At 38.1% G+C, this 25,656-nt stretch overlaps 1 protein-coding gene and 1 long non-coding RNA gene across 2 annotated transcripts in view; one reads left to right on the forward strand and one right to left on the reverse strand.

Moving 5' to 3' along the window:
- The window catches only part of RAPGEF4 (Rap guanine nucleotide exchange factor 4), a 161,703-nt gene that overhangs the window by 120,492 nt on the left and 15,555 nt on the right, over positions 1-25,656 (forward strand). The window contains exons 14-25 of the mRNA XM_062578544.1: positions 216-362; positions 1,637-1,752; positions 5,061-5,149; positions 7,568-7,646; positions 12,930-13,080; positions 15,328-15,416; positions 15,890-15,920; positions 16,157-16,235; positions 18,080-18,226; positions 19,387-19,484; positions 22,535-22,660; positions 23,136-23,314. Coding sequence (XP_062434528.1) covers positions 216-362; positions 1,637-1,752; positions 5,061-5,149; positions 7,568-7,646; positions 12,930-13,080; positions 15,328-15,416; positions 15,890-15,920; positions 16,157-16,235; positions 18,080-18,226; positions 19,387-19,484; positions 22,535-22,660; positions 23,136-23,314 — 1,331 coding nt within the window. The remainder of the gene's footprint in view (positions 1-215; positions 363-1,636; positions 1,753-5,060; positions 5,150-7,567; positions 7,647-12,929; positions 13,081-15,327; positions 15,417-15,889; positions 15,921-16,156; positions 16,236-18,079; positions 18,227-19,386; positions 19,485-22,534; positions 22,661-23,135; positions 23,315-25,656) is intronic.
- Positions 4,011-24,560, reverse strand: LOC134141936 (uncharacterized). Its single transcript, XR_009958754.1, has 3 exons — positions 24,314-24,560; positions 7,954-8,050; positions 4,011-4,255 (listed from the first exon to the last, which is right to left on the reverse strand). It is a non-coding gene; the product is annotated as an uncharacterized LOC134141936 (long non-coding RNA).

Raw genomic sequence — 25,656 nt, forward strand, 5'->3', positions numbered from 1 at the left:
AGAACAAGCCAATTCTTTTCTATTCTTGCTTTTCTCTAGGAGTAGTAATAACCAGCTATCAAGTATTGTTTCCTAGTCATTATTTTGGCTGTTGATTTCCTGCCAAGTAGATTTGTTTTGGTATTTTATTGTGAAGTCCGGTGTTTGTACAAGGGCTTTCAATAGACTCCACAGTAATGATGGGTTTCAGCATGTAAATGTTTTGCTCTGTGCAGGGTGTGGTATGTACTCTGCATGAAGGAGATGACTTTGGCAAGTTAGCGCTTGTGAACGATGCTCCCAGGGCAGCATCCATTGTTCTGCGTGAAGACAACTGCCACTTCCTGAGAGTAGACAAGGAGGACTTCAACCGAATCCTCAGGGTACGTGCGCGGGGGGCCACCCTGGCTGCGTGATGTCAGAGCTGGCAAATCCTTCTAGAATCTCTCTTTTTTATGTGATGCGTTTATATAGTTACCTTGTTTGAAGAATCCCCTAATTGTAGAACAGAGATGTGATAGCCTAAAAAAATCAAGTGAAGAGTAAAATAATTATCCTTCCTCTTTTTCTGTTCCTAACTCAACCATGAAAATGGGACTAAGTGGAATATTCTTCTAGGTTTTCTGTGTGATCTGCCATCCAAATATTGAATAAAGCAAGGTTGCCTGTTGTCCTAGATAGGTCAATATCAGGTGCCTTAAAGTCAATAGGTTCAAGGCAGAATCAAATGGCAATTAAGGAAGCTACAATAAACACACAGACGGTCTTTATCAGAGGTTTCTAGAAAGATATCCTCACTCAAATTTTATAGCTGTTGGTGTTAGGGCCAATGCATTTCAAAGTCCAAATGTAATTCTATAACTGAAACCTGCATCCAGATACAAGTTGCTCTGGGATCATGCTTAGTGCTGAAAGTCAAAAACATGATCATATTGGATATTGGAATGTATACATGCTGGTAATGCAGCGGTGAAAGCAATCCAGAAGAGTACTGCATTAGCAAAATAACATGCGATTGTTGAGTGTTTGTGGTATAAGAGCGAGCTGGGATGCCATTGGTGGTAAGGCTGGGTTGGCCATGGAGACTCCACCTGAGCTAACTTCTGTCATGGTGTCAAAGAAGGCTCAAGTCTGTGACCTTACTGATTTTCATTTGTGTTATCCAAGTGCACACTATATTCTTATTTTGTTTTTCTAGTATGTTCTGGTAGTAAAAAATAAAAATAAATCAGTATACTGACAGTTTACTGAGCTAAGACTTACCATTTTTAAGTACTGTTTTCTTTTAAAAATAGCTAAGAATATTCAGAGTATGGATAATGTTCATGTAAAAGCAGGGACAGAGATTACATTGCATTTTGAAAGTCTGAAGGAACTCTAGTTTTGGCAAACTTTCTTTACTTTGCCATAGCCAGAGATTTCTCATGGCTCTTGCTCTAGCCTCTCTCATGATTTTTCACCTCTTTCAGTGCCAGTGCTTCCCTCTTGATTCTGCCTGTTAAAAAAGCATAATAAAGTTAGTCAAACCTGGATGAGAAGAACCAACCCTAGAGTCTCAGCCTCTTTTCTTTTGTGATTGAAAATCACGCACTTTTTCAGAGTGACTAATGACGCAAATCAGGAGCAGTTACTTTATTAAAAACAACTTGTCTTGCAGGATGTAGAAGCAAATACAGTAAGACTCAAAGAACATGACCAAGATGTTTTGGTATTGGAGAAGATCCCAGCAGGAAACAGAGTTTCTAATCAAGGAAACTCACAGCCTCAGCACAAGTATGTTTTCATTCAATAGTACAAATGTCAGACCGTGATTAACCTTTTCATGTGGTATTATTATCCAAACAATAGCATATTTCCCCTTTCTATGCAAAAATGCAGTACATACAAAGTTTTCTCTTTCTTTAGCCATCAGCTAATCACATGTTCCATAGTGGATAATATATCCATTTCCAGCAGCACACTAGTTCTATGGCTTTATACAATAATTCTCTAAAGATCTCACTGTAAATACTTATCTCATGTAATAGCTTCTAAATAGACTGCACATGGAGAATGCTGAAATCCTATTAAGCAGTGCTACTGTGTAAAAGTCATGAGGAAAATAAATTGTTTTATTGTGAAGTACAGATACTTTCATTTTGGATTTCAAACACTGGCTTCTAATAAAAGTTTGCTAGTTACAGTTTATATACAGAAAGAAGATTTCAAGTAATGAAAGTCACACAGCTTATCTTACAAAATAGGCTTGCACTGTAATAGCATTGTTTATTATATTTTCTTTACTATCTTACTGAAAGAGAAAAAGTACAATTCTGTTTGGTTGCAACTGTGATAAGTGTGGAGTGAGGTTATTAACATTCCAAATGCTAGTAAAACTCCTCAAGGCTTTGTAAATGTATTATTTTCCTGTATGTGAAGTGATGTAGGAGTCCGCTGTTGTAAATACAGCTGGGCTATTGTGTTCATTACTGAAAGAGTTCTTATTCCCCAGTGCAGAAGGAATAACTTTGATACCCTCCAATTTCATATATGCACTCCTATCAGAACATACACATTTTGTGCATATGTGTGTTCATGAGCGTAGGTACACAATGGAGAGAACAGTAATCATTAGAGAAGAAAATATAGCAATGTTTTCTTTGAAAGGGTCATCATTTCTTTGTTAAGATGAAGATTTTCAGTGCAAATAATGGATACCCAATTTGCTGTCACATAAGCATTTTTCTGAGCAACATTCAAACAACTCAAAATAAGCACAAAAAATTTTTGAATCCTTTTTGGCTGCACTTTCTTTTTCTCAGTGAAAGAGCTAATTTACTATGATACATTTTCAATACTGTTTTTGTCTGATCTGTGATTTTCACATTTCTATTTTATCTACCTATCTGAGTAAAGAGATTTTATTTGTGAAGGGTTAGACAAACCATTCTTTATATTTTTACATTCACATTTCATATATTTCAGAAACTGCTGTTTCATCTTTCACTCGATCTATTACAGAAATGCACTGTTCTCCCAGGTAATGCTTTACTCTTACAGCGAGGTTCTCTGTGTCTAAATCAGTGAAACTTAACTACAGCCAGTGGATTTGCATCAACAGCTGCCATACATAACAGCTTGGTGCTAGATTTAAGTCTATTTTCTTAATTCTGATAAATTTTTCATGCGTTCAGAAGTGAGGGTTCCATTTAAACATATTCCAAACACCACCACCTTTGCAGGACCTTTACACCAGCATTGTTCTTGTTATTTAACATTTCCTTCTTCAAAATTTGAGCTGTTTTGAATGATAAAAATAGCTAGGCCTGTTTACAAACCCTGGTTAAGTTAGGCTGTATTTTAGACCTTACGTTCCAGGAATATTTGCAGTGAAAGCTCAGAATTTCCTTTCTGTAAGTATTTTATGCATTTGGGCAGCTTTGGGGTACTATGAATGTGCTAGGAAGGGAACTTTCGCTAATAATAATGACAGATAGACACAAACCACCCAAAAGAGGAAGATACCCTGAAAGTTCACTGAATGCCTTTCAGTAGTCAGATTACTTTGCTAGCAGTGTGTTGGCAAAGTCTTTATATTTTAGATCTTTCAAGGTGAATTCACTGCTTTTGAAAATGACATTCAGGCTTTACTCCCTAAAGTATCTAGGATTTGACCTAGAAAAATGTTCTGCACCCCATAGTTGTTCACCGAGAGATCCAGTCAGCCAGGAAAGAAACCCATTTCCTCCACCTTAACCTTGTGGAATACTTGCTTTTGGGAGCAAATCATTAAAGCTGCAGTTTAGACTCTACTGTCTCCTCTTCTGCCACTGCTCCTAGAGCCATGCTTTCCAACAGTGACAGTTCTGCTTCGAAGGACTAGCTCTGAAGTTCTCACTCCAAGATCTAACTTCCTCTTCATGGGTGATGACACTCATGCAGGATAAATTCAGCAGCTCTGCGAGTCACTCCACTGTTCATTTTCACTTTCATATTTAGAGTACAGCAAACTGCAGTTTCTCTGCTTCACTCACTTAGATACTTGGTTAGTATCTCTGTGAGAATGTGCACTGGTTTGACAAGTGTTTGTGTTCTTGGGACATCAATACAGTTCTTCCAAAGGGGTTGACAGGTAAAAGAACTGATGGACAGTGCTCAAAGTGAGGAGGGGCTCCCAGGAGCTCAGCTCCACCACTTATTTCTCAGCAGGAGCAGAGTATCTTCACTTCTCGGAGTTTTTCCTTTTCTTTTTCTTTTCCTTTCTTTCCTTTTTTTTTTTTTTTTTTTTAATTTTATACTTTATCAGTTGGATTCCAAAAAAAAGGGAAAAAAAGCATGCAAAGATTGAAAGAATGGAGAGAAAGATTAAAAAAAAAAAACTATCTGCAAGGAAGGAAAAAAGACAGCAGGACAAGTTTGGCGATATCCTGTAGTATTCTGCTGATACTTAAAATCTTGCCAATGTTCCTACACTGGACAGGAGGAACCTGACTATTGCACTAATTTTCTCACCTCCCTAGATTTACTACTGGAAATGGTACAACAGTAAGTCTATCTACTTGCAACATTTACTTACCTTGGCTATCTAAGGCATTACACAAATTTAAAGATGCAGTGTGGTATTTCACTGTCTGCCCTCATCTTTTCAGACCAGCAGTGCTACAGGAATTTGTTTGGTTGCTCTGACAGTGATGCACACTAGTTCTCAGTCTCTTAGTCTGTTAACACCCTCTAATGACTAAAAACTGCTGTAATTACTGAGACATTTATTCTCAGTAGAGAAGCATTTCTGATGGCGTGTCCCCAGTTTTACACAGTGCAGCTCTGCTGGTGTTAGTGGAACTGTGGTGGTGGTGTAGTGGAGTAGCGGTGTGGGGAAGGGGCTCTCTGTCGTCTCTCACTCCCTGCGTGTTATTGCTCCCGTTTTACAGATGGGAAACCACTAGCAAAATCTGAGTGTGATTTTTCCTGAGCCACATAGAGATCTGGGTCAGAGCAGATATTTGCCCTCTGGCACTCAGCAATCTTGGATCTCGTTGCTGGTACCCAGTTGTTTCTCTGTTTTGCCTGTAAGACACTAACTGCTTGTTTCCCTTCCTCAGGTATATTGTGATGTCAGGAACACCAGAGAAAATTTTAGAGCACTTTCTAGAAACTATGCGCCTTGAAGCAACTTTAAATGAAGCAACAGGTAGAGTTATGTGACAAAAACTGTGTTATTATTAATGCTTAAGATGGTATTGCTGGGGATAGACTGCAGTATTATACTTTGGAAAGCAGCTAGTGGTCTTCTTTCCCGGAATAAAAACTATTTAATGCTCTGAAACAACCGAGAAAAAGCCTAGGAAACCTAGAATTAAAGATAACAATCCAGTCCCCCTAGACTATCCATTCAGAGTAAAGCAGCAAAATCTCAAAATGTGCCAGCCCACTGCTAATAACTTTCATTAGGCACAGCTAAGGCCGGAGAAGAAGATATATTACTATCAGATAACAATGTTACTCATACGTGTTCTTCTGGCTGTCACATAATACTGTGAACTAGCTTGATTCCTCCAGCCATCCTGTTATGCTAGGCTAAGTCATCTAAAATTTTCGTGTCCGTATCACAGTACGTGTAGGTTATTTATTTTGCAATACTTTCCCATGTGCAGGGAGAGAAGAATTCTTACTCAAAAGAGAAGAACTGAGCATACCAAAGGCCAAATCCCCGGTATGCACATTGCTGCAGCTGCACTGAATAGGCTGACTAATAGGGAATTTAGATTTAAGGATACAGGTATCTGCTGACTTATTATCAGTAAGTATTTTAATTAAAAGAAAAATCAGAAAAAAAATCTCCTATTTATGATAAATTGACTCAGACCTTTTCATTAAGCTACTAGGCATTGCTTTAGCAAGCTTTTTTTTTGACTTTTCAAATGTCTAAGAAGTACATATTCAAAGTTGTTCTTAAATAATCCACACTTAATCTATTACTGACCTCGTAGCACTGGAGAAATCTGTAAAAGATTTCAGAAGTGCTTCTACATCATATATTTCAACTGCTTTTAAGAATAAAAATTGTTTTTGTAGATTCCTAATTATTAGAATTAAAAGCAGAACATTTGTTCTTTAAACCTGGACATATATAATAGCAAGTTTACTATTCATACTATGTACATATTATGGATTTTCTAAACATTTTTAGTTTTGAAATCCTTTAAAACTTTTCCCCCCAAAATCCAGTGGCAAAATTAGATACATGTAGCCTAATGGGATACAAAGTGTCAATTTCACAAACAAAGCAATTTTTAAGAGGTAGAAGCTCAAACAGCTAAAAATTCTGATTTGTAGTTTATGAAGTCCTTTAATTTAAAAGCAGTTAAAATCCACATTGTTCTAGACATCGTGCAAAGAAAAATCCCCAGCCTCCTGGAGACCTTAAGAGCAGTGAATTTCATCAGTTAAGATATATTTTCAAATGTAAATTACAGTGGAAGCAATGATGTAATATGGATGATACAGCTGTCTCAGTAGATTTTATCTGACATCCCTTACTTAAAAGGTTTTTAAATGTTTCTCCAATATGAAAAATTGCACTGTAGAAATGGTACCCCAGAGTATTGTGTTTATCATTTCTTAGTGATTCCATATAAAAATTGCATAGTTTAAAAGTAAAATAATATTCTAACTGCCAGGTCTCCAAGCTTATGATGGTCTCCATAGACAGGCTGTATAAATCCTTCTTGTCATCACAAGTACAAAGATAATGTAAACTCTGATTTACACCAGTGAACCACAAATCACTTTGAGGGAAGAAAGAGCTTTCTCTGTTGCCAAATAAAATCTCATGGTATACTACCAATCTATAAACTACTAATATCCATATAAATTTTAGTGTAAATGAAGCAACTGTGGTGTTTTTAAATCAAAATAAAAACCAGTCTTTGACTGTGCTGTTACCTCTTTTAGGTCTTTTGCTCATTTCTAGGAACTCAGCGAAGAAATAAATGATTTGCCTTCTCCTTTATAGAATATACTGAATGTGCTGTTTGATATTGTAGTTCTCTCATGCCAAATCCAGCAGCATTAAAGTAGCGAGGTGCAGTAGGCCTGATTCTTTTATGCTACAGTATCTAAACTTAACTTGTATAGGAGAAGTATACCCAAATATTTTGTGCGGGTCTTTTTTTTTTTTTTTTTTTTTTTTTTTTTTTATTTCTGGCTGTGCCAAACTTTCTTTTTCTGAAGTATTTTGTCTGAGCCTAATGAACTTAGAACGACGTGGAACTGTACTTCAGCTAGGCACATACACCCAAGGGTTGTTGAATCAAGGTTGCAGTGTTGCACTTCAGGGCTCCACTGACACAGGCAAATTTCTCGATAACATAACTGCAAAGATCAGTGCAGACAAGAATAGAAGCTTAATATTTCATCTCATATTTCTACATTCCCCATATTCATACTTAATAACACCTACAAAGTGCAAAATGACCTCATTATGGTGTGTAACTAATAAGATCTTTCAGCTCTGTAAAATGATGAAAGAAGCCTTATCCTTGTAGTTCCCAAGTTGTTTGCAATAGCTTAATTTGCTGTTTTCTTTTCTTTTCTTTTCTTTTCACAGATTCTGTTTTGAATGATTTTATTATGATGCACTGTGTTTTTATGCCAAATAGTCAGCTCTGCCCAACCTTGATGGCACAATATCCTTTTGTAATGGAAAAGTTACATATCTTTTAAAACTTTATCTGTCAATGATGAGACTGCAAATTCTCTCCCCACGTGTAAATCAAGTTTCATGCAGGTTGTGCCTTTTGGGTAGGTACTTAGTGTTTGACTAACAGCCTCTTCATAGCCCACAACCCTGAAATGGTGTATACCCAAAGCATGATGAGATGTAGTCCTGGAGCATGAAAATAGTTATCCTTCCTCTGTTGATTGCTATATTAAGGAAAAGAAGCCTCATGTCCCTTCACCAGGTAAGTGAAAATACATTAAAGTTTGGATTACCTGTTTTATATCCTTCTTCTTTCTGTCTTTCTTGTTTTTTGCTGAATCACAGCATCTAAGATTTTTTCAGATTTTGATAATCCACTTTATAGTGTACCTGCAAAGTGCATCAAACAAAGGAGTACCTGAATTAGTACCATAGTAGTACTATGAGTAAGCAGTTCCTAAACACTGCCTTAATGCAATTAGAAATAAAAATAATAAAAATGTGTAATTATAGTCTATAACAAATGTTAACAGACACTGTGAGAAATGTAAATTGTGTGTGAATACCTAGGAAATGAAAACTTATAGTGGATAGTATCAAGAGCTGGAGGGGATTCTTACACTGTCGGCATATTTTACAAAGGAGTCTAGGAAATAAGTATCAGCCAGTTTCCAGCAGGTCATTTAGTCTGGGGAGCTGCTGAGCACTGAAGAGCTTGCCTTTTGTGCAGGCAGGTTAGACTACATGAAGCTATCAGCAGACTTGGAGCATAAAATAAACATATTATGTTTGCAGTTTTATAGAATTCTGACAGGGCTATAATAGCACCAGTTCCCTATTTATTTTTTAGAATCAGATTGGAATGAAAGAAAGTGTGCTGTTCTTGAAGCTCAGCAGGGCAAGGGACATCTGGGAAAGCTAACACCCTGAAACCACAAAATAGAGCATCGTGCTGTTGTTTAGCAAGCTTGAGAATCCATTTCTGTTACTCCTAGCAGGAAGAGAAATTGCTTTGAAAACCTTTGGACCCACAGAACTGATCTAGGGAAAATTGTTCATACACCTGCAACAAAGATGTTTTCCAGAACTACATAGTTTTGGATATCAAAAATACTATGAAATGCTCTTGCTAACACCCTTGAGAAGGGAAAAGGGGACAGCACTTTTAATCTTTTTTTCAGGTTAATCTAGTTCATATTATTGAATCAGTCCGTTTGATGCTGAGGTTTGTCTACCCTTAGTTATAACAGAATCAGTCCGATATCCAGTAGCTGGGGAAATCCAGCATGCAAGCAAAAGTACCTCATTATTTACAGGGAAAAAGCTTTTCTGAAGATCAAAATGACAGTGTCACTTATGTATACATTCTGGTATGATGAACTCTATCCTAGAGAGGAGAGTAAGCCTAATACACGACTTAAGTGGGTCGTGGCAAGCTGTGTGCTAATTCCTCTCGGTGAGGAGGAGGGGGATTGGAAGGAACGAGCATCCCACTGCTTTAGTGTCAGCTTTTCCTAGAACTGCGTGGTTGTTTATTTGGTCCACTCCGAATGTGGAAAATGAAACTGTGTTCTGTTGGTTGTACTATTGAAATCCATTTTTGAAAGGTTGAGTTGAAAGGTTGCTAACAGAACTCATCTATTTTTAAGCAAAATCACTTTACAAAATATGTTTGCCAGTACTGTGACACTAAAGAGAAATTAGTTATGCTCAGTGAAGAAATTAAAATGGAAAAAGAAAAAGAAAAACAGTAATTCAGTCAGAGACACTATTTTTGCTCCAGCTGCCAATTTTGAATCAATACAAGTCTATTTTCTTAGGATACTGTTTTAGCTGGCAGCATGTAAGTACTAGTAGAACTAGACTGTTGTAGTGCTTTCAAGCATAGTACAGGATATAAATTATTTAGCTTTTCTCTTCCTGTACTGCAGCGTCTGGTCATCCATAAATTCTTTAAGGCTGAGAGGAATGGATGGGTGCACCATTTTGGCTAAGCAACATTTCTGATTGCTCAGGATTCGGAGCTTACACTGGGCTCTCCCTTGACACACCACTCTTTTTTGGTTATTGAAGTATACGGATCCTGCAATATTAAAAAATCAAATACTTATTTCTTTTTATAGGGAAGCGAAGGATATGCTCCCATCTCCTGGATCATGTAATAGGCACATGTCCTGTATGTAGGGTTACACGACAGAGGCCCTGTTTCCCTCTCTTCTTCACCAAGATGGAAATAGAGAAATTCTCACAGCTGCAACTTGTTAGAGGACAAATGCACAAGAAGAACGGGAACAAAGTAACGTCTCCAGAAGCATTCTTGGGATAGAGTAAGTGTGTACACAGGTGTGCAAGAGTTCATATTTAAAGGGCCACTGTCTAAACATTTTCCATGTATAAACCTCTCTTTTGCTCACTGTAGATGATTATCTTTTTGCACATTTCATTATGAACATTTATTTCCCTCCAGTTTGGCATTTGCTTCCACTGGAAAGACTTGTCTATGTGTACCTGTGGGTATAAGAGAGAGAATGTATGTATCAGACAAACTGATTAAATATTGTATAATCCATAATATAAGCCACAAGATGTTCTGAGAACAGATGTTAAAGCCCATGGTTATTCAGAATTTCTGTTTTGATTATTTCTGTCTCTAGTACTTTGGGAAAGCCAATAGCTTTATAAGTGATGTTTCAGGGCCAGTTTTCTTAGTTTTGCTGTCTGAGTGTCTCTTCTCTCTCCCTGTCCCTTCCTTCTTTTCCCTTGCATAAACAAACAGTGCCCCTGGCTTCTGCAGATAGTTTTTAGCTTGCTCTTTGAGGCATGCATGACAGGCAAATGGAAGTAAGCTGACAAACCTGAAGGGGTTGTTTTGATTTCACTCAATTTGGAAACATCAATAAACAGTGTAATTTAGTTGTAGTCATCTGATAGGTATATTTCTGTTAGAAAAACTAGCTAAGATAAGGAAGAGAGGAAAACATGTATTCGTTTTGCACAGCTATATAAAATTTCACGTATGTTTTGTGAACCTCCTTTATTATCACGCCAGCAAAATAGTTTCTGTTCCACTGTAGTAATGAATACTGATTTGGCAGAGTTACTGATATGGTTAAATTTTCCCACGCAAGGAGGAATAGACTTCAAAATGGCTTTCATTTCCTAGCATATGCTAGACAGAATTAGAAATATGTATATTGAACTCTAACCATGTTGGTGTTGATACATGTTTTACAGTTATCTGACACTTATTGCAAGAATACATGATATTTTACTTCTGATTGTGATCTGCAGTGAATCTGCATCCTGTGGATCCCATAAAAACTGGGGAACCTTTCACTGACTTTCCATATGATAATGTTAATAGAAGAGCAAGTAATATAAATGAGCAGTAAAAATACAGAAAAATTACCAGTGCCTGTGGTGAGTCAGTTAATAAGAAGGTAAAAATACATGGAATAATTATAGTGTTTGAGCTGTAAAAAATGGCATGAGAAAAATGACTCAGTAGAATATTAAACTTGCTCCCCAAGACATTAGAGCAAATAGCTTGCAATGTATTATTTACTTCTTATGACCTTTTGACTTGTTTGCTCTTATAAATATGCTGACATGTTTTAATTCCCTAGTCATTTTAAAGCTTTCTAAACAAAATTAAAATTCACCTTTCTAAAAGTTTGTCAGTCAAATGATTGCCCCAGTAACCTTGGTAACATGTCTAGTCTCTATGTGGATGGGGGTGTTGGGCAGGAGGATCATTTGAAAAATGAGTTAATAAATACTTTTTCCCATTCTATTTTATTAATATAAAGAATGTTAACATTTATTAGAGAAAAACAAGTGAGATCTCATTATAATTCTAAATGAGAATCTTAAAATATAGATCTTACAGACCATTTTCTTATTAATATTTTAATTTTCTAATTAATATTTTAAAATCTTAAGTTAGAGCAACTTTAATTATTGCTTTAAAGGATGCTGGACTTTGTGGTGAGTGAGAGAATGTCAGTATTTAAGTAAAAAAACTTTTTTCCGTATTGGAAGTGTTATTGTTCATGAGAACCCCGAATCAGAATTTCAATAACTGCACTCATTCTCTGCTTACTTTTTACTCAATCAGTTTATTGGGAAATGGTTTAAATATGTATTTTTAACCTCTGATCAGTGAGAAGCAGGTACACAAATTGCCAGATCTGTTTCTGGCATATTCAGTGATTCAAAAGAATCAGTCTTGATTCACTGGATCTTTTGTACCTTCCTGCTGTTGCCTGAGTCTGAAGGCCAGGCTGAGTTCTTCAGTCTTTTTTTTTTTCCACTGATTTGAGATGTCAGTGGAGATCTTTAAGTGGCCAGAACTTTCAAATTATAGCTTTAGTGAGAGGGCTGAGATGTTCTATACTTAAAAGAAGTGCTTTTCTACTTGCAGAAATAGTACATGCTTGCAGTTTATTTGTACCTTTACTTTTTTTCTTCTTTTACTTTAAATAAGTGTTATTTTTTGCCTTTTTTGCTATTTGCCTATTTTTGTAATGTTGAAGTTTCACTGTTAAAAGGTCAATGAAAAATTTCCCATTTTTTCTTATTGTCACAAAATAATTATCACAAAATATTGTGTCCCAAATATGATACAGTTTTTAGAGTGGAAACTTCCCATTTATTCATCTGGAAAATAAGGCTACTTTACAGTTTATTTATTATTTTGCCCTATGTCTGTCTAATCAATTTAGACCATGAACTTTTCTAACTAGAGAACTTTTAGAGAAGTTCTCTTATTTAGAGACTAGAGAACTACTTCTCTGAATAAGAGGGGTAAGGCTGATGGTTCATTCCAAAAGTCTTCCTTAGAGAAGGAAGATTGAAATGGTTTATAACCACAAAGTGATATTTTTCTCTCTCTCTCTCTCTCTCTCTCTCTTTTTTTTCTGACTGTCTCCAGAAAGGAAAAAGGAGGAATTCTCTTTCTTCAGTCTCTGAGGTTAATCTTCTTCTCCATTGTCCCAAGTATCATTTCTGTTCTGCTCCCTACAGCATTCTCTTTTGTAGGATTATGATCATTCCTATCATCCTTAGAGAAATCACTGTGCTTTTAATTTTTAGAACAAATGTGAAAAGTCTGCAAATGTTTATAATAGCCCCAGTCAGAAATCAAAACTGTATACTGGAACATTTTGTTTGAAGGCTCTGAAAATTGCTTACTAAATTCGGTTATTGGTGAATTTGTACTGGTTCTGATGTTTTCAATCACTGAGCATTTTCCTTGACACCATGGCACCTACCATGCCCAGCCTTCTCAGGGTACAGAGCAGGAGAAAATGGATTATGCCCTCAATAATAAAAGGCGAGTCATTCGGCTGGTTCTGCAGTGGGCTGCTTTGTATGGAGATTTGCTACAAGAAGATGAAGCAGCAATGGCCTTTTTGGAGGTATGAAGGAATCATTGTATTATTGTACTGAAAAGTGTCTAGCAAGGAAGATGAGCTGAAAACCTGTTCTCGTTCTCTGAACTCTGTTACAAAGTAAAGAAAAATGGGTCATTTCAGAGTGCAAACTCATAATTGTTTTTCCTTGGTTTTAGCTGCAGGCAGCATACTTGCTGCAACAGTGGTTGAACTGTTGTAAACCACTGAGACTCTGAAAACACCTTCTAGAGTTGCAGACCCCTTTCGGAGTACCATGTGGGTTGATTGCTTTATAGCAATATTTGAAGCTGCTTTTTTCAGTCACTTTTGCAAATAGTTCAAAGGACCCAGGCTGAACTGAGGTGAAGCTTGTGTCTGCCTGAAGTGTGCCAGGAAGGAGCTGGAGGATTGTCACAGTACAAATCCAAAAGTCATTTCCATTTGAATGGAAGCTGTGCTGCAGCTATTAGAACTTAAGATCTTTGCCTTCAGTACTCTCTTGATACCTTAAAACAACCTAATTACTCAGGTATTAGTAACTGTTAGGAGTGTAAGGTCTTTGTGGCAGATGACAAGTCTTTGTATTTCTAAGATGCTCTGTCAATGACATATAAGTCATGATTGCCATTATTATTATCTAGTGAGTATATGGACCACAATCACATGTTTTACTGACTATGCAAACACAGAGCAGAAGGTCTTGCCCCAAAGAGTTTAAAATTGAATCTAAGACAAGAGTTAACAGACGGGCCTTAAGTATGACAGACAGGTTTATCATACAACAAGCCCATATGCGCAAGCTTTTCATAAGAGACAAGCTTTGGAGACAGAGATAATGTATTTTATTAGGCCAGTTGTTACACTTTAAAAAACTTACTATTTGCAAGCACATAAATCCTTCTTTGGGTCAATTTTATGTAGGTGTGAAAGAATTTTGAGTGGAGTTTGAAGCGGTATAATGATGCAACTTGCTTGGAAATTTAACAAGTGGCCTGTGGCAGCTGATATCCTGGAGCAGGTTGGGGCAGTGAGAATCAACAGCTCGGTGGCAAGTGATCCACTAAAAAAGGGGGTAAAAAGACTGAGAAAGGCCTTCTGAGTGAAGGGACGTCTATGAGAAGTGGTAGAGAAGAGTATCAAAGGTGATAGAAGATTACAGGCCTGTACAACAGGTTATATTTCCATAACGTCCAAAATGTTAGGTAGCAGCGTGGCTTGGTAGGCATTGCTTAAAAGCATTTACTAGCTATTCTGAGTTTTGGCTACCATTTAAATGTATATATAGAGATGTCCAAGAAATTTTTGTTTTGAACAGAGGCAGACAAGACTAGCATAAAATGGTAGAGATGTTGGTTTCCAATTCAAAAATTGTAGTTTCATCTGCACAGATAAGGGCAATTAATCAGTGATAGAGTGCAAGAAAGGGAGAAGAAAAGTAAATCTTAGATGGAGATAAGTTTTTCCAAAATCTGGAGCTCAATTAAGTTGATTATCTGAAGGAAGGTGTTGAGGGCAAGCTCAAAGAGGTAGGAAGACGGGAGGACAAGGTCAGAGTTCAAGTATGGATAAGATTTTAAGTAGAAAAAAGTGACCAACGATTTCAAGTGCACCATGTCGTAGAGGATATGTGGTACAGTGGTCCTGAGTTTTGCTCTAAGAGGGGTCATCGCATACCACAGTGAGAAAAATCAGAATACATGGGATGAAAGCCAGACTGAAAAAGAGCAGGAATGGTTCTGGAGGAGAGGAACTCAAAGCTTTGACTGAAAACAGTATGTTAAGAAAAATTAGAGATGAGATAGGAAATAGGCTGATACTAAGAAGCATGGCCAAAGTTGAATTCTTTTTAAGAAAGTAAAGAACAATGCAATTATTTTCAGGGTTAACTCTAGCCATAGCGATCACAGAAAGACTGGTTTTAAGCAAAATTACTTGACTGCAACAGCAGTCATGCCTGATTATTTATGAGTTCTATGGTCTTTCTCCTTGATAATCTAGAAATGCAGTGTTGGTAAAAGCAGTGATTAAACAGTAGGCTAAGAAAGCACTTTTGTCTCCTGTCTCTTGTCATGCATATTTTACTCTTACTTTAAATCAGCTGGAGATAGACAAGTAGAAGTAAGATAAGCTTGGCCCCAACATGTGTTCCCCTGTTCAGATTATCATTTGTTATAATCGTTAAACTATCAGATGTTTCCTCATAGTCCTCTATTTTGTGTACTGTTCATTTACCTCTGTAGTTATTTAAAGACTATTCTGTGCTGTTTACAGGAATTTTATGTGTCTGTATCAGATGATACAAGAATGATTGCAGCACTAAAGGAGCAACTTCTAGAGCTAGAGAAAATTGTAAAGCAAGTGTAAGCATTTTTTGCTTCTTTTCTTTCTCCCCCTCCCCACTTTTTCTCAGTAAATAAATCAAGAAAATTTGTTGTTTACATCTATTAAAAATTAATTCTATGAAAGGTGTTCGGTCACACAAGACAATGTTAACATGAATGTTTGTTTGGATGTGTGTTTGTGACCCTCTCTTTCAACATCATTCTTGCAAATGCCAAACTCTCTCGTAAAAGGGTTTACAGAAGAAATAAGAAATTATGCACACATCGTTGAAACCAAACTGGCTGCTTGTTTCATGCTTGCATCAATTTTGAATGGTATTTTCCCTGCCTTGGTTGTAGATCAACTATGGTATTATCTAATCTTTTTTTAATATAAGCAAACATGAATACACTGATACTCTAGTTTGACAGGAGGATTCTGTTAAGTGATTTTGTAGATAAAATCTTCCAGGTAATATTTAATAATATATTTTATTTTAATCTTTTTATAGTTCAGAAGAACCTAAAGCATCTCAAAAGAAGGTAAGATAACTTTATTTGTCCATTTTCTAAAATAAAAGCTTTTAGCACAGCAAATCTGTAAGCATAATAATCTTGGATATATTAAAACAAACACTGAGAAATAGTTTTTAACATTTCAGTGTCAAACTCTGCATTACAACTTTATTTCCTGCCATTGACACGGGATTTATTGCAATTCAGGTCTTCCCCAGTGTTTCTTCTTGCATTAACGTGAATCATGATGATTAATTTTACAGCATAAAGTTCTTCTGCAGCTGTTTAACACAAGTGATGACAGAGCACAGAAACGCCAACCTATCAGGGGCAGTGATGAAGGTGAGTTCTTATTTGCAAAGTTTTCTCAAGCCACTGGGATTTGCATTAAATTTGCCAAGGTCTAAAAATAAACAAAAGTACCTACAATTTACAAGCTTTGCCTGAAGCAAGCTATTTGCTTTGCTTACCCGACATTCTCCTTCATCATTGCTTTGAAACACTCCTGATCATTTCCATCAGTTATTTGTGCTATAAAATACTCAGCTTCCTCAGAGGAAAAAGAAGGAACCTTTAAAATAGGCAATGAATAAAACAAGCAAGAACCAGTATGGAGAGTGTCTACTCAGGTGCAGGGCAATGACTATTTGGTGTTGAAGATCATATTTGAGCCTCCTCCGTGGTTTTGAGCTAGGACATACAGCTGTTTCACCAGAAATACTCCTTTGCGAGATACGAGTCGAGCAGATAACCATGCCCTGGGTCTCTGCCCTGTGGCATGCAGCCTAGCAAGCGCAATCTGCTGGGTTGCCCTATTGCTATTGTTGGACTCCTGTGAAGAGATCAAGGTAAAATTTACAGCAGAGCCTCACATTATCATTTTCAGTTGTACTAGCTTTTCACATTGTCGTTTACTTCAGGCAGGAAAAAGCAATACTTTGTCAACACAATCCTGAGCTGTGGTAATGAGATCTGTTCTTTATAAACAAAGATATGTACACATTAAATCTCGTAAATCTGGGTATTTCTTTGCAAACTGCTGGGGCCAGTCTCTTGATGGTCGTTTTGGTGCTTCTTCATCACAGAAAAATAGCCTCTGCTTCAAGGCATTTGAAATTAAAGGGCAGCTCTTGCTAGTGAACCATAGTATAAAAATAAGGGAACAAAATGCAAGGTAACGTATCTGAGAAAGCTAGTGGCGTGAAGCAAACCACGGAGAGAGCCATTTCAAAAGCTTAGAGGTAACCGCATACGAACAGCGGACATCCTACCATGGATGCAGCTCCCACTGTCCATAGCAGTGTTTCTCCTAGCTCTCCAAAAAACAAAAGAGTTGCTCCTGCCATGCAAGGACTTCACCTCGCGTCTATATGGGCATGCGATGACTGCGCTTTTCCTATGGCTGCACCTGTGGCGTTCATAGGGCAGGCAGCAATGTGAATACAGAAAACACAGAGAGAGCTGTAACTCCAGGGGCTGTCTGGCTTGGCTTCATAGCTGAGCTGAAGAAGTATTTTGCTAACTTCGTTTGTCTTAAATTCATGTCACTTTGGGCTGCCCTGCTTTGTGCAGGCTGATGTACTATCGTATCGATCTCCAGGCAACCAGAGACCTGGGTTCACATATTACTCTAAGAGATAATTTGTACTGCACATTGAAGCGTATTCTTGTTGATGGCGTATTCTCCTTCCTTGTCTACATTCTTGATTCAGCCATTATATGCTTGCATGTGAAAAACATGTTGCAACCCAGTTTAATTTAAGTTCTGATTGTGACCAGAGTTCTGTTGTCATATCTAAAATCCAAAAAATATTTTGTTGTACTTAAGAGAGTGTGCAGCCAGTTTTCCTGATTCTTGAAAAGAAATATTTGTTTATACTGTCATGATATCTGGGATATAACAAAATGACAGATGAATTGGTATCCATAAATAATGTAGCAATACTGAAATACTTACACTTCCTAGTTTACTAAAAGCTCTAGTAAATTGGACACTTACATAAGAGAAATTGTAAAACATCTGAGGAACTGGGAGCTATCAAACAAAAAAAAATCACAGAAGTGATTTATTGTTGCTATATTTTTTTCATCTGTGGGCAGTGGTTACTGAAGGGAAAGTGGTTTGTACAATAAGCTCTATCTGGTTGTTATATGTGGCATACACAGCACAATCTTTTTGTCTTTAGTTCTGTTTAAGGTGTACTGCATAGACCAAACCTATACAACTATCCGGGTACTGGTGTCTTCCTCTGTGAAAGAAGTGATCAGCGCAGTAGCAGATAAGCTGGGCTCTGGAGAAGGCCTCATCTTAGTAAAGATGAGTTCAGGGGGAGGTACTGTATTTGCATCATCTTAAACACTTCTCTTTTACAGTGAAGCAGAAGGTTAAGAGGGAATGAAAAGCAATAGATTTATTTAAGGCTTTTCTAGTTACGTACATATTCAGCTAGTACATAGCTTTTCTCTTGGAGGCACCTCCTTTCCCCCAGTACACATCGGCACTCACGTGGGAGATGGGGAAAATGGAGAAGCTTGAGTATCTGCATGTTACAGAGCAGGGCTACCACAAGTTCCCTTCACTCTAAGACCTGTAAGAGCTTTTTAACAACAGAAATGTCAGGTAAGCATAGATAATGTCAGGTTAGATATATGAATCAGTAACAGTAGAAAATGCTGCAATGATGACGTTCTCTGTCCCAGTAAACTACCACTGAGCATCCTACTGCCTAGTCCTACACTGACTAAGTGTTGGCAAGGGGTCAGGTATAGGCTGCAGAGTAACTGCAAGGTGGATTCTGCTGGAGAAGTGGTGCTGTCAGAGTGCTCTCTGCTTGAGTGTGGCCCTGTGGGCACACACAGAGCTAAAGTGAGCTGTGCTGGAAGGCATTTCTACAAACAGTGATGCTTGCGAAAAACAGCTCGCTTCCTGAAGACTGACACCAGGCAGCTCTACTTTTTGCAGTTGCGGCGGTTTTTTGTTGCCAGCCAGCACATTCTGGAAGAGGCTGTTTCATAACTTGCTTCATAATCTTTTCTTTACCTGTGATGTGCTCCTCTTTTTTTTTAGGACTTCTGTAATGATATTTGAATGCAGTCACATTTCAGCATCCCCTTAGGGAGTTAGAGTCTTCCAAGACAATTTCCTAGTAAGAAAAGATCTCTAAGCTCAGTGAAGAATGAAAGGGTCCCTGACTGTTGCAGGGGTTGAACTGTTTCTAGAGAGGGCAGCACAGGCTTCTTTGCTTGCCTGTATGGTTTGGAGCTGGGATTCCAGTTCTGTATGCCATTCTGTAGGAGACTGGCTTGGTCTGAGCCTGTTGTCCCATTTCTTCGGTAAAGAAGACGTTTTTGTCATGTGCTTGTGTCTTGAACATTGTTTTACTGTGCTAAAGTTATAGCCAGAATGCTGATCTGTTCTGTTAGGTCAATCCTGCAGTAAATCCTGCATTTAATACATACATTTAACAAATAATCTTTTGTTTCATGTTTACAGAAAAGGTCGTGCTTAAACCTCACGATGTTTCAGTGTTTACAACTCTCAGTGTTAATGGACGGCTCTTTGCCTGCCCACGTGATCAGTTTGATTCACTGGTATGTATGTATACAGTTCTCAGAAATTCCTGCAAGCCAGAGAACCTCTTTGTAACTTAACTTTTCAGTTAATTTGAACACTAATAGCTCAAATGTTTCTTATCCTTTTTTGCCTTATCAATATTTTAGTAAAAACTACTGGAAACATTAACAACAAAGGGCCTGTAACAGTGTTATGGGACAAGCCCTGAAATTAAAAACAGGATAATGTGATAATTTCCTAAACCGTAGCAGAAGTCCATGCAATATTCTTTGTGGCACTGTGCATACAGGAAGAGCTAAATATTACCACCAGGCCATGCAGTGAGGTTCTGATTACAGAACAACCTCCCATGGCCACAGGGATATATTGTAGGAGACAGATGTTACCAATTAAAGTGTTCTGGAGACTTGATTCCAGCAGTAAATTCCTTAAAATCTTTTCTTTCTGAGCCCCCACAAAATGCTGTGTCAAAATCTCAGATGATTCTAACTAGAATCACAGAAAATATTCCAGACAGAAATTCTGATTTTTCTTAAGAAAAATTGTTCATAAGTACTTGTAGTTTATACAGTAATTCTAACAATCTCCATGGGGTCTGCTTTTATAGAGTTTGATTTGACTGTACTTTTTGTTCCTTTTATTTCATTAAAAACAAATGTCATTGCCAAGTCATGTCAGCATGAACTCTATTACTCCTAACCTTGGTTCAGCCTCCTGTATGCTTTAACAAGCCACTTAGTATGTATGCCTGATTTCTTTTACAGATATGGTAAAATCTGTGCTTTGCTGCTGCTTTCATTTTAGTAGCCAGGGAATGCAAATACAGCATACTGTAGTTCCATGCAGAGATATCTCTTATTCAGTTTATTAAATTCTTGTGCTCTCTTAAGGTTAATTAATCCTGCCAAGTAGATACTGTTATGGGGCAGGCTACTTTAAAGCAGGGGTGTTGCGTCAGTGCAGCTACCTTGGGCGCTGTTACCTGGCTCTGCTGTCTGTGCAGACATGGCCTGGGCAGCAAACTGCCATGACTTTGGGTGCCTTTTCCACTGTGCTGCCTATTTACTTTGAATTGAGTATTCCAAATGCTACAGGGAGCTCTAAGATACAGGGCTGTGATGTGCTAATTTTCAGCAACTGAACTGACTTCAGTAGGAGTTAGGGATGAGCACTCAGCACCTGGAAGGGGTTTTCAGCACTGCGCGGCAGAATGCACCCCCTCATCAGTTGCAGTTTTTTTCAAGCAGGTATAAACAACTTGAAAAATCTTATAATCCTGCCCCCCTCCTCATTTAATCTGTTCACATTCCAATTTCTAGCTGCTGCCTGTGTGTGTGCATGTATTCACAGCACACTTGGCAATCCTCGTGTGAAAATTGTTCTGGGTCAGATGAATTTGCAAATATGCAATGAGTTTACATCTAAGTGCTTCTTTCCTAGCCTTGGAAAATATGTGTTTGTTATGGTAACAGTTATGTTGTGTTTGTCTCCAAATAGGGGAGAAAACACTCTTTCAGTTTGTGGAAAAGTCTCTTTCCTCAAATTTCCACAAAATTAGGATTTTCTACACACAAATGGCTGTTGTACTCTGTTTTAAACTAAAGAAACTTTTTTGCTCGTGCAAATTGCAATACAGAGGAATCTACAGGGCATTTTAAGATTGATGGGTTTTTTTAGATAAATGCTTAGTTTAAATATGTATTTCAAATATTGGAGCTTGTAAGATTCCTGTGCTTTACTGCAGATTATTTTTTAGTTAGTTTGTGTTATACTGATATTTGCAATACAAGTTTTTCCTAGACCGCAAAGTGGGAAATAAAACAGAAATAAAGCTACTATATACTATATATTATTGAAAAAGTGACTTGATGATATATTAATCCAGCAAGTGCTTTTTATATGAGTAATAAATTGCACCTTCCTGAAAGGGGATTCATTCAGTAAGCTCATTTTTGATGCTGTAGTATGTAAATATAGTCTGATAATCTTGCAGACTCTATTCGGTTTGCACTCAGAAAGGACCATGTTGACAATTACCTATTCTGTAATTATCTAGCAAATACTGAATGAGAAACTGAGCAAGAAACTTGTAAGTGAACTCTACTGCCCTCTCCTGGAAACAAAAGAATTAAAAAGTGAATTCACAGGAAGCTTTAATGATGCTTTCTTTCCCAAAGGGTATTTCAGCATGCATTTGATTTTGCAAGAACGTTGTTTGTTAGTATTTTAGCAGGGCTGGCTCAAACACTTTGATCTACATATATACTACACACTACTCCAAGTGCAGTTTAATCTCAAGCCACATTTTAAATCTCGTTTCAATCTAAGATTTACTGGTATGCAAAACTGTGAAAAATATCTTTTTTGGGGGGTGGTATGGAAATATCTTTCAAAAATGTTATGATGCTTGAATTATTTAAAGGAGTCTTTCCTCATAAGACGATGCATATAATTTCCATTAGCATAACTGGGAATTTTGTAATCAAAAATGGCTGATAGTGTATCTGTGTACCGAGAAAGTACGAGGCATACTTTAGAAATGATCAGAAGATCTTGCAAAGCTGCAGATTTCTAAAGTATGGTGAATGTAATAATTCTCATCATTAGAATCAGTTACTTGCAAAAATATTTGGCTTGTGCTTTGTGGCCTATATTTTTGTGTATGTAGAAGAGGGAATTGATAACAAAGGTTTTATGGACTGACCTATGCTCCTAAAAAATAGATATGCTTAGGGAGCACTAACCGTATCGAAGTATTTATTTTTGGCTTCAAATTTTAGAACAATGCTAAAAATAGCAAAGAACACTCTGTTATATTTTCCTCACAGTGCTTCTGAGCAGCTTTCAGAATTTCCCTAACCACCCTGTGCATAGTGGATATTGATTTTGTGCAGGGCTTCTCATTTCCTAAAGCTAGCCTGCAATTAAAAACAAATTTCAGTTTTACTGTTATAAAGAGGCTTAGAGAAGTGGTCATGCTGTAAGAATTAGAAACATTATAAAAGAAATGTTCCTAGAATGTAATTTAGCATTTCTAAAATATTTTGCACCATTTTTCCACTTGTAGGCACCATTACCAGAACAAGAGGGACCATCTACTGGTACAGTAGGAACATTTGAACTGATGAGCTCAAAAGATTTAGCATATCAGATGACAATTTATGACTGGGAGCTCTTCAACTGTGTACATGAGGTATGAGGATCTGTTCTGCATATCAGAATCTGTTAGAAAATGTTTAACTGTATATTTTAGGTATGCACAATTTTTTGCAAATTTCCTCTGAGCTTGATTTTCAAAAATACTACAGTAAAGGCACGTGGAAGTTTTGAAAGTGTGAGGCATTCTTACTTCTACAGGCAAAGTGCAAAAATGAAATTAAACCTCTCCTGAACACATGCTGCTTATTGAATTACTTTAGTATGTCTTATTCAAGGTATTAAGCTATTAATCCATAGTCTACAGTTATGCTTTTATCATGCCTCACCAGTTGTCTGTTGGTCTTGTAACCTGAATCCTTGTTGTCTGTACAACACCACACACAAACTGCAGAGCAAGTTTCAGGCATGCTTAGGCAGTAGATACTTACCTGCTCATTCTTCTTAGTCACTTTTTTGTTCTCCAAAAAGGAGATTTCTAAAGAAATCTAAAACTGTTTTCCTTTTCCTAGCTGGAACTGGTCTACCACACTTTTGGAAGACATAATTTTAAAAAGACCACAGCAAATCTGGACTTGTTTTTGAGAAGATTTAATGAAATTCAGTTCTGGGTGGTCACTGAGATTTGTCTTTGCTCTCAACTCAGCAAGCGTGTTCAGCTGTTAAAGAAGTACATTAAGATAGCAGCCCAGTAAGTATATATTCATCTATGATCTGGAAATAATGTGCACAATTGCAAATTTGTTGATACCTGCCCTCCTTTATTTTCAGACAGCTACATACATTAGAGGTTAAAATATTCTCTGGTAGGTAATTTTCTCTGTTTCCTTAGATTGCAGAATAGATCCCTGTTAATTCCTCTTTCCTGTCCTACTCCTCCATTGATCCTTGATCTCTGAGCTCTTATCGCCATATTTTCACATAAAATTTGTGAATAAATATCTTTCAGTTCATTAGGAGAATCCTTCATGTACCATTACATTCATTAGCAAATACTAATATGCAAGTTAATAAATATTAACAAAACCGAGCCTTATCTTTCCCTAGAACAGAAGTGTTTCTGGTGCTATTCAAGGCAACCTTTCTCACATTAGCTGCAGACAGTGGGAAAATGGAGTGAGAGAGCAGCAGAGATGAAGCCCACAGAAGATGAGGCTTACGTTTCCTTTGGTCCACTTGTGATATTTTCTAATACTTTTGTTTAAAATGGAACAATATGGATGTCCTGTTGTTTGTTTGTCGGTAACTGCTGGGCCTGAAGTTGGATAGCAGGTGATTAAACCTGCCTGCTCTCTTCTCTTCTTTTATTCAGATTAAACCTAAAGCTCTTGGGAGCCTTCAGGCTAAGGACTTGGGCCACAATTCCTTACCGTTGCAGTCAAGGGAAGATGTGACTGACCTCAGAGGGAGCAGAGGCTTGCCCTTACCCTGCATAGCTACCTTTTTTCCTTCCTTTCCAGTTCTTCATGTATTTATTACACTCATCACCTGCCCCTCCTTGTCTGGTCAAACAGTTTGCTTAGGTGTACAGTGAGGAACTGCCTTTTAACCGTTTATCTAGGGCTTTGGCCATGGTGACTGCTGGCCTTTAGGCAGTCTTACAGCATAAAGCAGTTATAACTTGCAATTAAAACACAAGTGTTAACATTTTTTGCATTGCTAAATGTAGCTCTGTAAAGGAAGAGTTTACCATTACAGCTGTGATGTCTCCTTGCTCCTTGTTCGTAATTCCCCTTAGCTGAAGTCAGTGTTCGCACAGACGTTGTGCATCAGTGCTCCCCCTTCCTCTGCGAAGGGCCTGCTGCTGCCAGCACCGAGGTTCTTCCACGAACTGCTTTGGACCCTCCGGAGTTGAAGATACTCAAAATCCAGCAGTAGGTGTGCAGGATCAGGTTCTTATTCAGGACAGGCAACAGAATTTACCTCTTTGGATTCTAAAAATGTATATACGTTGTATTGCATGATAGCACGCCGCTGGGCAGCGAGGGGCCTGCCTGGCCTGGCGGGCTTTGCCCAGGAGAGGGCAGTGGCACCCACACACGCACAAGTCCTCTCAGCTCCCAGGCATGGTACGGGCAAACGCTTAAATGTGGTAAATTAAGATATGATAGGAATTTCTACAAGCGCTTGAAATCAAGTGTCTTCAAAATAACAGGTAAATATCTGCTTAATATACTGCCCCGGCCAGTGGGTTCCTCAGTGTCATGGGTTTAATCTTACGCTATTTCCAACAGCTTGACAACCTCCTGTTTACTTCCATGTTTCTGGTATCACTACAATGCTAAAAATAAATAGCTAAAAGTGGTCTGCTCTGCTGAGTGCTCTTTGTCTCCTAAATGTGGAGAAATCTGAAGCACCAGATTTTCGAAGTACAAACTGAGCAGGCAGGTTTAGTCCCTGCCGCTGAACGGCGCTGCGAGGTGTTGCCAGGCTCGTGCCCTCGGTGCGGAGCACTGCCATGGTAACGGTGCAGTAGTGTGCCGTGAAACAAACACAAAGCGCACTCCAGTTAGAGGGGAAAAAGCCAAGGAATGGGACCAAAAGATGTGGGCCCAGGCCTCGAAGTGGTATTTTTGAGTAAGCTTGTCTTGTGAAGCTCCTCGAGACCTAATGAGAACTTTACCCTGCCTAGAAGTACAGGACTCATTAGAAGAGGGTTTGGGCAGAGCAGCTCCGTGCAGCACTATTAATCTTAGGCGTGACTGGCGGTAACCTGATGCCTTGTAGGTACCAATTTTCCAATCTCTGTTCATGAGACCCCATTTCAGTTGTGCGATTAGGGGTTGAGACGTCGTCGTGGGAGGTGCACCCTTGTGTGCTGCTGCTGCGCGTGCCCTGCGGTGCGAGCGAGCCCCAAGCCGTATGCTGCCTCCCCGTGCTGTGCACGTGCACTGTCAGTTCAAGGGCTGCACTGGCCTCTGCGGCTGCTGCGGAAGGATGTAGAGGTGACTAGGTTCATTCCTGTCCTCCAGCCATGGCAGGATAAAACTTTGCAACAAAGAGGAGGAGCTAACTAGATCTCCAGGAACAAGC

Source organism: Rhea pennata, chromosome 6 (assembly GCF_028389875.1).
Source record: "Rhea pennata isolate bPtePen1 chromosome 6, bPtePen1.pri, whole genome shotgun sequence".
NCBI lineage: Eukaryota > Metazoa > Chordata > Aves > Rheiformes > Rheidae > Rhea > Rhea pennata.